Source organism: Harpia harpyja, chromosome 8, assembly GCF_026419915.1.
Source record: "Harpia harpyja isolate bHarHar1 chromosome 8, bHarHar1 primary haplotype, whole genome shotgun sequence".
In the NCBI taxonomy this organism is placed as follows: Eukaryota; Metazoa; Chordata; class Aves; order Accipitriformes; family Accipitridae; genus Harpia; species Harpia harpyja.
Genome location: NC_068947.1, coordinates 50,175,312 through 50,189,375, shown reverse-complemented (window position 1 = coordinate 50,189,375; position 14,064 = coordinate 50,175,312). Strand labels below are relative to the sequence as shown.

Sequence of the window (14,064 nt, the reverse complement as noted above, 5' to 3'; positions counted from 1 at the left end):
CAGCAGCACTGTAATGATTTCTGAAAAGAATGAAAATCTGGTGGTAGAAGGAGTTAGGAGAGGAAAAAAAAAAGGAAAACATCTATATTAGTCATTGTTACAGAGTTGGAGTTGACTGAATGTGACAGTGCTGAGAAAAGCACATGCATAAGCAGAAACTTCTGTAGTGCCAGTAGTCAGACACCTTCTACAGTTCTGCTTTCCACAAAAGTGCAGCGCACCAGAGATTTTAAGACTTTCTTTTCACTGGTAGAGTCACAGAGATATTAAAAAGAATGAGCAGAGTTAGATACATCATTCACATACTGTGGATCAAAGCTGGGTATTGGAGTAAGAATCAGTTCAACCTCAAGATGCAACTCTGAGTCTTAGACACAATTTCTAAAATGTCTAGAAGAAGGATGCCTTGCAACTTGGACTTTCTTTATACTAGGAATATTTCCATTTGGGTCCGTGCACAGAGGGTGAAGCAGTTGCTCCTAGACTGCTACTTCTCCTGCGTGCTTCCTTCCTTCACCGTGGTGGAACTGCTGGCTCTGAGATACATCTAAGAAATAGGGATGGGCAAGGAAAGGGCTAAGAAAGGAAAGACCAAGTTATGGCACTGTCATAACTGAGTTCCAATTTGCCCAATTCTTTGATATTCCAAATCCCATTAATTTTGACAAGTTTCAGTTATTCATTCATTAGTTAGTGGAGTGTTCAAACACTGGAATCTGCATGCTTGAGAAGGAGGCTTACAATGCAGATTTCTCATTTTTGGAGTTTAGTGGACTCATATCAAGATCTTCCTTTCCTTCCCAACACCAGATGACCTTCCAAAATGTATGATCCTGCAGGCTAAGAAAATTAATCTCACTGTAGTTAGAATAAATGGAGACATGCTGGGGTCATTGACTATTTTTCTCTTCCAGACCTGTTTCCAAACATTTTGAAGGAAAAGAGAGAAACTGTTTGCTTATTAGAGAGTAGAAAACCAAACAATATTATGAGCCCCAAACATCTCCAGCAAAGGACTAGCTCAGCTACATGACAGAGAAATAACAAGTAATAAAGTTTAGAGTTACTCTTCATTCTTAGCTGAAAAGATACTTCAGTCTGGTCTGAGGTAGTGACAATGCATGAGATGACAGAAATGGCTGAGACAATTACTAGAGAAAATGTTTCTAAAACTCTCCATATTCTAATGTTCTTTCTCAGCTCTAGACAAGGCCAGGTCCACTGCAACTTTGACAGTACACATGATTTATAAAGGAATTTTTCCTGTAACTTCTAGAATCAGTTATGCCTCAGTACGGAAAATAATCTCAAACAAAAAATTCTGTGTTTCCTTTGCATTATTAGTCTATTCAGGCCTTAATTTCTCACTAATTTTACATACTGTTTAAGCAAGCCGGATGATCTCTCCTATATGAAAAGGCAATAGTCCCTATGATAAAATAGGTACTGCAACCATCTTTTTGATATATATCTCTACTAGATGCTTCTGAACAGATCATAACGAGAAAACCACTATCACTCCAAAATACAGTGCTCTACATATCTTTCAGTGTATTTTGATACAAAAGTAGGCAACAAAATCACAAATGGTGACCAAAAAACCCACCAAAAAACCAAACCAAAAGCCAACTTTGTAAGTCAAAGTAGCCATGCAGGTCAAAGTGACAGAATTTTTTGCATCATATGCAAAGTCTAAAAATTTTACATCCAAACCTGTTTCTCCTTCAACTCCTTAAACTACTAAGCCTCTTCACCTCAGTTTCCAACTGCAACAGAATCACTGTCAGAAAAAAAATTCTTGCAGTCATTTGATAGGCCTCACTGACTGACAATGGTTTTTCTTCTGAGGATGACAGTTATGTTCTCTGGAATGAATTAATCTCAAGAAGTGTGACAAAACTTTGTGGGGTTGAAACCTTGGTAAGCCCATGAACAGACTAAAATGAATTGTTGGAGTATCTTTTCTATGCTCCATATTTTTTTCACCTATACAATACCCTTTATTACATTATTTACTGAGCAATGTCATCACAACCTTAGAGGGACAAACTTAGTCCATGATGAAAGTCTAGAATGCAATTTGTAGGTGTTTTCCAAAGGGGGAAATGACAACACAGGTATTCTGACCTTTTCAGGTTACCTTGGCCATAGTGTTAGCACTGTATAAGGAGGCCCCCTTCAAACATGTTCTGAAAAACTAAGAGAACTGGAATTTCAGCTTTTTTAGGTTTTTTTGTACTCTCACAAAGTAAGATGTTGTCCCGGTTTCAGCTGGGATAGAGTTAACTGTCTTCCTAGTAGCTGGTACAGTGCTATGTTTTGAGTTCAGTATGAGAAGAATGTTGATAACACTGATGTTTTCAGTTGTTGCTCAGTAGTGTTTAGACTAAAGTCAAGGATTTTTCAGCTACTCATGCCCAGCCAGCGAGAAAGCTGGAGGGGCACAAGAAGTTGGCACAGGACACAGCCAGGGCACCTGACCCAAACTGGCCAGCGGTGTATTCCATACCATGGGACATCCTATCTAGTATAGGAACTGGGGGCGGGGAATCGCCGCTCGGGGACTGGCTGGGTGTCGGTCAGCGGGTGGTGAGCAATTGCACTGCGCATCATTTGTACATTCCAATCCTTTCATTATTACTGTTGTCATTTTATTAGTGTTATCATTATCATTATTAGTTTCTTCTTTTCTGTTCTATTAAACCGTTCTTATCTCAACCCATGGGTTTTGCTTCTTTTCCCCATTTTCTCCCCCATCCCACTGGGTGGGGGGGAGTGAGTGAGCGGCTGTGTGGTGTTTAGTCGCTGGCTGGGGTTAAACCACGACAGATGTAGTCTGGTTTTACAGTGACTTAGGTACAGTAATATATAGTTTAACATTCCAAAGTTGAAGCATTTCAGGTTTTTAAAAAATTAACCATTTCAATCTCCTATCGGTTTTCACTGTAAAGCCTTGAAATCTTAAGAACAACTGAGTTAAAACTGCATTATGAAAATTCATGGATATTTCATTAGAAGTAGGTACAAGTCAGTGAAAAAAGTAAGGAGGGATTTTGAAAGAAAGACAAGTTATGTTGGTAGACTTAGTCTGCAATTTTAGAAACTGGATGAGAATTGCACGAACAGGGAAGAACTCTCCTTCAGGCTTGTTTGTGCAGATGACACACAAATCTGACACACTCAAAATTCTATATATAAACCCTCTGTCTAAACTGACAACTTGAATATAGCAGCAGAGCAATCACTTTTACTGGTCCTTCCTTGCCAGCAAGTTTGACACAAATATGCTTGCACAGAAGGTAAACCCTCTCCTTCCAAGCTTTATAGAGAATAGTAACATCTTCACACTAATCCCACACTCTGAAATGATAAAATCCATCGCAGAATGAAAAACAATGTTATAAGCACTATTACCTCTTACATAGTTTGTGGTAAGGCTGAAGCTGTTCCTGAAGTTTTACATACATATATTTTCCTATTTTCTTTCATCTTTGAAAGTACTTAACATCATCAACAGGCCTCATGAACTTATAAAGCCCTGAACAACCTGGTCTCATAGCTGATCTTACTGCAAGCCAGAAGTTGGTCTAGAAAATTCCAGCGGGGCCTTCCAATGTGAATTATTGTATGATTCTATAATATTAAAATGTGAAAATCATGTGAAGATTGTACAAAAATAACATGAAGATTAAAAAATATAATCAAATAAGAACATATCCATGGACCAAAATAAAATTGTTCTCTCAAAAATACACCTCAGTACAATTCTAAAGAAAGTCTACTATCATGAGCCCATTCTCATGAAGTACACTTAGAGTTAATAACATTCCCTTTAAAAGCTAATCTAAATTACATTTTTCCTGCAAGAAAACAATAGTACTGGAAGAGACATCATAGTTTCTTACCAGAGAGAGTTCAAATTACTGAAAAAAGTCACCTAGTTTCAACTTCAGCGGTGCTATAGCATCTGTTAAAGGCAGCTCCTGTGGCAAACATCACCATTATCCCAACCAGCCTCTTACTCTGATACAGAGAAATTAATCTGGAGACACACAGGACCCCTGTCTACCTGCGTAATACAGGCAAGGACAACTTCCTCCAGTCCATATCAAGAAGTGCACAGTGAGATTGAGTGGAGCGGACACAGCCTAGACTAGCACACTGCCTACAGGGATCAAGTTATACTTGTAAGATGTAACACTGATAGAACTAGAAGCAGTAATGGATGAATACCTGTGCTCAACTGTCACTAAACCAGTACATGGCAAACTAGCTTTTTAGAAGAAGAAACTATTATGGTAACCACACAGCATCTCCAAGTACTTGAGGTGACAAGGCCTATCTGTATTATGTTGTCATTATCTTTCATAACATAGGGAAGAAAAATTTTGCAAAATCTAGGTATATTCCTGCATAGGTAATACAAAGAAAATAGTTAGGGGAGGCTGCTTGTTTACTAAAAGGTTCTAGCGAGTTAGATTCTTGCACAGCATCCAGCCTATCTCAACAACTCAGTACTGAAGCTTGTTAAGTAAGCAGGCCTTATTTCCCACATGCTTTTCATTGAAGAGAGGCATCATTCTACTCTGTTCTCATGAAAAAGGTATGTTGTAGCCATTTAAAAAAAAAAAAGTTATTGAAAAAAATTTTGAAAGAATTAGGAAGTCAAACTTGGTGGAAGGCTTCCATTTCATAAAAAACTTTCAGATTTATTTTCATACAGAATAGAAACATACTAATGTCCAGAGGGAAGAAAATTCCAAAATGCACACAAAACAGAAATGTGTTGTTCTCAAAACCTCAAAGGTGTTATCTACTCAATATACCATACACATACATTTTAAAATACAGGAATCAAAAAACTCTCTAATATGTCAACATCGCCAAAACAAAGTGAGAAAGAGAAAATAATTAAGATACTTCCCACCTGAAGAACTCATCAAAATGAACACATTAATTCTGAGTTTGATTAAGTCACATTTTCCAGCAGTAATTTTTCAGCCAAAACTACTGAGCAGAGCTGAGCAAAGTCTTACAAAGGCAGGACAAACAAACATTCCAAAACTTAGAACTGGACAAAAGATTTACCAGCAGACTGTCTGAATCCTGATTACCATTTGAATCCTTGTTTTTATCTCCTTTGAAGATAAAATTAGATTTTTATGACTGTGCCTATGAAATCTGGCAGGGGCAGAAGGGAGGAAAGACAACAAGGCATCAGTTTTGTCAACCTGGGGGACACAGCAATTAGTGAAAGTCAGTAATAGTAGTGGGGGAAAAAAAAGGGAAAGGGGAGAATTTTGGAGGAAAACAGTTGCTATCAATGGGATCTCTTCTTGGGATAGAGAATTAGATCCACCACTGTAGGCCTGTAGCCCTATTCATAGATACTGTCCTCTTGGTTCACTGAGCTTACTGAATTTCAGTTTACTACCAGAGGTTACAGGTTCCTCACAACAGGAAGCAGACGTCTCAGACACTGCATGAAACACTGAGTTTTCCCGCAGCAGTTCCTCTTACTGGAACTTCACAGAGGAAGTATCAGAGAAAGATTTTTTTTGTTTCCGTTGAGCCTTTTACTTGCAGGAAGCATAGATTTATCCCAGTCAGATTTTTAGAGAAGTCTCTCTTGATTTCATACCAGTGACACAGGCACCGATGTTAGCCTGTCAGAGAACTGTCTGACTCAGATACTCATTACCTTTCCTGTCATGTCATCAGGTTCTGATGAGCCTGATTTAACTCTGAAAATTAGCCCTGTGTTGAGCACGAGGCTTAGTCTAGAGACCTCCAATCTCTTCTCATCTAAATGATTCTACAGTTCAATGAAGAAAAGTTCTCCATAGAGTTTTAGGGCCAATATACTCCATTATTGTGTTCACAGGATGTTTGGAGGAGATGGTGATCAAGCTACCCTCATAAAAATAGCAAAATCTGAATTTGTGAGATTAACGATTATCTGTATTTCATGGAACTTCATAGTTAAGCAGACTGCTAAATAACTTCAGTCTCTATCATAAATCTGAATTCCTAATGTCCTGTAACAAAACAGCTAATACTGCACATGCATTCGTTAAAATAAAAGGTTTTCAAAAGGTTTGTTTATATTTGTAAAAACAAATGATTCTTAAAAATTAATCTTAAGACAGCTACAAAAATGACCACAGACACAAACATAAAGAAGTTTGCACTTACAGTTCTATTGCCTTGTTCCACATGATAACATATCCAGAAAGAATGAAGGACTCAATATTTACAATGTGTGTATTTCCCCTCTCCGTTCCAACATAAAGCCATTTACTCTGGAAAGGTAGATGGCAGTAAGTAATCCTGGAAAGGAAAAACAAAAAGTGACTGAATATCGTATCAACAATATTTGTTAACACTGCTGCAAATAAAATAATCGTTCTTTACATTTTATAACTTGAGAAAAGCCTGCCCAGCAGGCGCAGCATTCTGAAGAATGTGCAGGTTTTGGGGGTCATCTCCAGAACAATCATAAAAGAGACCATGAAACAAAATGGGGCTATCCTGCCTGCCTATATTAAGGGCAGGAAAAAAAAGCTGTATCACTTGAACACTGAACTAAGCTATGTTATCTCCATGAGTATGTAAATTGTACTATGACAGTATCCAAGACTCTCAAGTTAGGCTTTCTTATTTCCTTTCTTAGAATAAGCAGTTTTTCCAGTTCAACACACAGAAGTTAATGGACATCAGCAGGATTAAAGTTTTGTACAACAAAAGTGTAACACCATCATTCACACAAGAAAACATTCCTTTTTTTGGCTATCTGGGAGAGTAGGGCACTAGATCAGAGCATTACCAAGTGCAGTTAAGTATTATATCATAGACACACTGAATCCTACACTCATATTATTGTTACAGGGTGCTAAACCAGTGCTTCATTAGCTTGGGAAGATGTCATGACAGTTTGTCATGATAATTCATAAAAGTTTTCACAGACGATGAGTGAGTAGATTCAGGTTTCTCTGATATTATAGTTATTATATAGATATTACATACATTCAAGCAAAACTAAATCTATATGAGATAAAAAAAACATTTGCTACTGAAATATAATTGAATGCATGCTACCTACAGAGACTGAAACTTAATCTGATCTTATGGTACAGACTCATTAATTTTGAGAAAAAGCAGGTATTTGGCTTGGTATGCCATATGTTATTATATTTATCACTCAGTTCCATAAGCGCGCTATTTCTAGCTTTTACATACAAACTTAACAGCTATACAATAATTTTTATCCTTAACACCTTTTTCCCCCCCAAATGTATAAACAGTACTTAATAATATACACATTTCATTTTTTTGTTCTTATGGTACAGCAATCTGTCTTAATTAATTATAAAGAAGTGAGAGGGGTGCTGGCTGTCTTCCAGCAATTTGGCCCTCGGTCATGTAAAGTCCTCCAAGTAGAACATTTGCCACCCTTTGAATTAAAGGAATTGTTCAATATTTATACATATTTGACATACTTTCTGTAATTGTTCCCTGTGAGGTACTTTCAACAAAGAAAAAGATTCCAAACAGATTCTACACAGTATTTGGATAGTTCTGCAGTTTCTGATAGTTCTGTATCATGTGTCAGAATATTTAATACTGAATTCATTCAAGTGAGCAAAATTTTTTTTTTTGGCATTATGTATCACACTGGATTGAACGCAGTTGGAATACGCAGTCTTCACAGCCTAATTTATGGGGAAAATTATTACTGAAGCACGAATCCACAACAAGGCTTACCCTTCACAGAAATCTTTGTCTGTTGATTCAAGGGAGACTTAAATGTGACACAGGCTTTGTTCTATCCACCTGCACCAGGCTTAATTTTACCATTAGTTGTCTAATTTTGGCAGTAATTCCAGTGCCTTTACTGGAAAGAGAACCAAGTTTTTCAAGAGAATTGCTTTACGAATGGGAATTACAGTTTAGTATGCATAAATGAAAATGCCTTCAAGCAGGAACTTAATACTTATATTGTGGGTGTAGTCAGATCAACAAATATCTGACAGAAAAAATTGCAGAAGGTGTATGCCACCTACGTACTCCTTGCTGGAGTTAAAGCTGTTAGCTTTATTGTTATGTTCATAACGGATGCAAAGAATAATCTGCCCTTTTAACTTTGCAGTTTTACAAATGTGAAGCTGGTTTTCACATCTTTCCCGATACTTCTTCTTAAACTAAACAACTCCACTTCTTTTGCTTTCTCTTCAGACACACCATTTACTACACTTCTGGTTAAATTCATATTTAGTCCAAATTTTTTTTTTTATTTCTTGCATTTCTGTAATAGCTCTACTTTTCCTTCTTGCACTCCAAAGCATATGCATGCTCTGTTAGGTCCCAGCTCATGCAAAAACCTCCTTGGTCCCTGGGTTGATAAATCCTCTTAACCACTTCACACTGATGTTCATTCAGCACTTGTTTGTAGTAAACTCTTAAATTACAGGAAGAGAAAATATTTGTGACTTTGAAAGTGTTGAAAATGTATCTGTCTAGTGACTGACAAATAACTCATGAGTTAAAAAGGGAACCCTAGTTGACTTGAATGCTGCTACTCTAAATTCTTGCAGTTGTGCCATCAGACTAAGCAGGTTTAAGTCCACCTAGGACCATATTAATTTTCAGTCCTCTGATAAATCCATTCACAAGCCAGTACGGTGTACTGTGGCAAACTTGGTCTCCAAAGTGCAAGACTGAATCCAATACCCTGATTATGAATAAAGTCTCAATATCACCTCAGACACCATCTGAAGCTGCTTTGGTCTGCTTTTTTCCCTTTTTAAAATTTGCTTCTAGGTTATAATCTCTAGCATGTACTGCTACAACAACCATCAGACCAAATGGGTGTCTAATTTCCCAGCTACTACATGTCCTCCATTTGCCTGCCTTAGGTTTAAAATTTCAAGAACATAATGTTTCAAGAGCAAGGACCTACAGTAAAGAGAAAAATCAGACTGATGTACTAATTACTGGCCATCAGTTACTAGACTTACTTTCCTGCTGGCCTATCTGAAATCCTAGGCACCAGTAATTACTAAGTCTGGATACATAGTATGAAGGACCTGAAGAGAATTAGGTGTTGCTAAAGAATGAAGAAAATAACCACAATTTTTCCTGTTTTTTAAGCTCAGCTATTTCCTCTTAAATAATTTCATTTTGTTCTGATAGATTTATGGGACAGCCAGATAAGAAAGTATTCTGTATATTCTTCCACAATGAAAACTATCGTATGAGTCTTCATTGTTTACCCAAACTGTTATTACACATTATCAAATACCACCTTTTACAATATGTGAGCTTATAAGAAAATGCTATGCCCTTAGAGACAATCCAGATATGTAACAAAGCTATTAGAGCCTAAGGATTACTAGGCATTTTAATATGATACATTGTTAGGCTTCACCAAACAAAGCCATATGATTTTCATATTCTCAGAAAACTATGCACTGCTCTGAAGTAGTCGTCTTTTACATTCTGTAAATTAAATGCAAACTGCTTTATGTATTATTGACTTTTCACTTTTACAGAAAATATTAACTTGACTTTGAGGCTTTAAAGCTTTGAAGCAAGACTCAGATTTTTAATGAACATCTTCCATTTCAGTAAGTACCAAAATTACATAATGATTTCTTCAAGAGAAAACAATGAAGTTTTATACTGTAGTTTTCATTGTGGATGAAAGGTATCCCTCTATTAGTCATATATCCCACAAACAAATTAAGATGTCCTTTGATGCCTTTACAAAAACCAGTCGATTAGCCAGAAAGAAAGAAAGGCTATTTTTCTTCTTACAACAGTAGGGATCGTAGTGATTTATGCCCGTATGAAGCGCTTCTGCCAAAATTTAATCAGATTGTCAATCTGATTAACATGGAACCCAATTAACAGAGACCTGAGAATTTGCTCAGTGCTGACCACATAACAGAAAGTCAGCCAGAAATGTGGATATTCTACATTCTGAGCAGCAAACCACAATATAAATCTCATTGATCACTGTAAGAAATAGGAAAAAACATGGACTGATACCAAATAAGGTGTTCCTATGCTGCCAAAATGGTCTGGAACATTGTATCAGTTTTCCAATGTATTCAAACTGCAAAACAGGATATAAAATGTAATTTTAAAAAAATCAATAGGTGCCAAATAGAACACCTAAATCAAAACTTAATAAGCAAAAACGCTTTAGCAAAACTCCTAAAAACATTTCTAAAATTAGGTAAGCAATATAAGAGAGATAACGGAATAACTTAAAGAGGCATTCTCAAAAAATTGAACCTCGTTTTAGAAAGGAATATATTCTGACTAGCAAATCTTGAAAAGGTATATTTTTCAGAAAATCACAGTACTCTACAGTCTAACAACTCTGACCAAAAAACCTCATTGCATATTAGTAGAATACTACAATGTTAAAATAGACTGCTACATTCTCTGAAATACTAGTAAAAACTCTCAGATAGCTTAAAATCATTTTTATTACACTAATCATTGCTCTAAGAAAAATAAAAGATAATTCTGAAAACACTTCCTTCTGCCTCTGCTTTGTTATCTTTGTTTTTCTATTTTTAGTATCAAAAATTTTCCTGGAACTCTCTTCCTGGTGGAGAGTGAGGAGAGCTGCAGAAGGGGGAAGAATAAATTGCATTTTTGTCAAAATGATGAACAGTTTTTCCAATTTAATTATTTAATTGCTCATTCCTTGACATCAAAAGTGCAACTAAATTTATACTATGCCTTTACCCCTTATACAGACAACCTTAAATATGGACAAGCATAGAACATGTACAGCCCTTATGCCCAGCACTGACTGGCAGAAGGGTTCAGTTTCTCTAAGTTCCCACAAAAAACAAGCATCAGCTTGAACTCCTTCTCAGAATCCTACCAAAACAAACTACACTGTCCAGGCTCTCAGCAAAGATGGAAATCTCACCGACTTACAGGAGAAGAGGAAGACGAAACATGAAGGAGCATTAACTCGGGAACACGAGTAGCTGACAGCAAGCAAGCCCAGTAGCTGTGTCGTCCCGGCGCACCGTCTTCTCTCAGCACTCTGTTACTACTAAGTTACAGCCACTGTCTTACACGCAATTTACAGTGCACTGTCCCACCATGGATGAGTTCAGCTGCTGAGAAAGTTGATCACTTTCTTAAGAAGGTTACGCATGTCAGAAGTCTACCTTTTCGTCAGAGCGGTTAAGGCTCTCCTCCCAACTCAAGGAATCTTCTCCAGCATCCTCTGGTGCTTTCAGTACTCTCCACCAATTTATGTTACTTACCTCAGCTGGTCATCACCACAAGCTGTTCTCTTGGCACTGCCACCTGATAGACTGGCCATCCTTCCTGGTACCAGCCAGTGACTGGCTGATGTTCTGTCAGGTCCTCTTTCAAAGCAGCTCTTTTTAGAGAGGAATCTGTGGCCTGTGTAGCCCTCAATGAATATTCACAACTGAGGAAAACCACTAGATAAGCCCTTCCCCTCCTTCTTGCCTTCTGCAGGACTACTTCTCCCCAGCAATGAAAACCACAGCTGCCAAGGGTGCCTCATGACTTTGTATACAGTCCTCTTCTCTCTCCATCAGCAAGCACAAATTATTTCCACCCAACCCTTTTTTTCCCCTCGCTACTCCCTTAATCTTTTGGTATTTTTGAACGGAAGTAATATGAAAAGTCCTCACTGACATACAAAGACGACCAGACTCATCTAGTGCCCCTCCTTCTCCAGTGATCGAAAGCAGACTGGCCTTTCTGAGGGAGCTTCCGGCTAGTCAGTATTCTCAGAAAGCGTAGGGTTGCTTTTCTGTCAGTTCACAAGGGAATCTTACAGCTCAGATTATTGCTTTAAGTCATGAAATGCACACAAGAAGATTTAGACAGATATTCAAGCAAATTAATTTGCAGCTGACCTGAATTGCCTAAACAGAAGCACAGGCTAAAGCTAGAGACAACGAAGAAAAGGAGTTGTCTCCAGCAGATCAAGCAAAAGACATAAATTATGAGCTATTTGGCCTCTGGAGGTATTTACTCTTCTCCCTGGTCTATATATAAATTTAGAGCTCATCAGCTCTGTAAGACATGTAAAAGACACGTACAATAGCAGCAATCCATGCAGTCTGCCATCCATATCGTGCGATGTGCTTGCAGCAAGTGGTTGGTGGTTGTGCAGTTCCCCAGATAGATGTGAGCTGGGTCTGTGCATAGTAATGGTAACAGTGCTACCCCTGCAACATGGACTGTTTGAGTGCTTATATACCAGGAAGTCCTAGGAAGGCAGAAATCCAAGATTAACTCCATTATTAGGATTTCCAATGTTTAACTTAAACTTTTAGTTTAATTTACTTCAAAGTGTATGCAGTCTCTAGGGCTGATATAGGAGTACAGGAAATACTTTAAATTACTAACTAGCATGACAAAGAGTCAAATGAAAAATATAGCAGTTCAATACATCTGGACAGTTTTTCCTTTCAGGGTCTTGGTGGTACTCTATCACAACATGAAACTTTCTCCTATTCAAACTAGATTCTCCACATACCATGTAAGATCACTTCAAAAATTTATAGTAGCCCCACACGTGCAGATCCTAGCAGACAGTGAATGAACCAAACATGCCTTTGAGACAGATTCTTGTGGTCCACCTGTTTTTTAGAAGTGTGATTTAGTGTTAATTTAAATGAAGAAGAATCTTCTGTTTCACATATATTTTCTATCATCATCAGTCAACATTTATTTTGAATTAAAATCAATTAGTCCTTATTTTATGTTTTAATTACTTACATAGAGGAAAGTGAAGTGGAGCTGAAAACACATCGTACATAAATTGCACTGGATCCTGGTGACAGCATAACAAAGGCATTGGAGTATTAAACCCCATTGTTATTTAGGGATATCTGAACACAAGAGGAATATTAAGGTAAATTATACTCTCAAAATACTGCATGAGCATTTCCATCTCTGGATTTTTTCCAGTTGTTACACTGACTGCTCAAATATTCTTTGTTGTTTTAAGACTCTAATGCATACACTATAATTAAAGTTTATGACAGGACTGGGTAGGTGAAGAATATCTAATGAAGGGTTTTATAATTAGAACTTAGTTCCATTTTTCCATCAAATTAGTCAGGAGCTGAATGTGACTATTCTGTTTATAACTACTCAGTGAATCATCTCTAGCAATAAATTCTAGGTTATTAATGAAAGTCACAAACTATTTACAATTAAACACTGAAACAAATCATCATTTAGCTCACATGCTACTGTGCCTATTTCCTGACTGAACTATCAATACTTGTAAACACTAGGACCACTTGGAGTCATTACTTAAGCTTAGTCCTCTTCAAGTAGTCTATAGAGATCAATGTTTTAAAGAAAGAGACAGTAAAATTAATTGCTTCACATGAGGCAATTCAATACACGTTCCTTACAAAGGAACATGAATGGAATATGGAGTCAAAGCAGTGGTAACAGTTACTTTCTAGTGCTATACATCTGTTTGCCAACATCCCTTTCAAGTTCAGTGTCTCAGATTATTCAGCTTACCCAATCAGTTCACAGAACAGTTTTATTTGTCTTTATCTTATACTGCTTTAGCTACAAGTATTCATTTACGGTCATTATTTGCACAACACTGGTAATTTAATCTGTGGATTGCAATATAAGAAATAAACATTTAGGGCTCCTCTCTTCTGCTTAACACAGGCCATAGGATTCCTTCAAATTAATTACTGCTTGAGCTAAAACAATTTACTGAAAGATACCTCTTGATTTAAAGAATTTCAGTGATGGCAAATTCCCTACAAATGCTGAGGTACAGCAAATCAGGATTCCAACTCTAAACTACAATTTCAATATAAACATATCCTAGGCAAAGTATTCTTCTAGCTATTTATGAACGCACTGTATATAATTAGCAGACACCCCCCTCCCCATTTCTATAAATTCTACTTGGAAAAAATGTTGAGAAAACATTTTGACTTTATAGTTTCATTTTAGGCAAACAGGATTAAATAGTGCTGACAGACACCTTACATAGTTATTTGTTTTGACAAA

The 14,064-nt window shown here is 37.1% G+C and overlaps 1 protein-coding gene across 11 annotated transcripts in view; it reads right to left on the bottom strand.

Moving 5' to 3' along the window:
• STXBP5L (syntaxin binding protein 5L) overlaps positions 1-14,064 on the bottom strand; it is a 200,176-nt gene that overhangs the window by 94,838 nt on the left and 91,274 nt on the right. For all 11 annotated transcript variants that reach the window (XM_052794245.1, XM_052794244.1, XM_052794246.1 and 8 more), the window contains one exon: positions 6,196-6,330. In XM_052794245.1, coding sequence (XP_052650205.1) covers positions 6,196-6,330 — 135 coding nt within the window. The remainder of the gene's footprint in view (positions 1-6,195; positions 6,331-14,064) is intronic.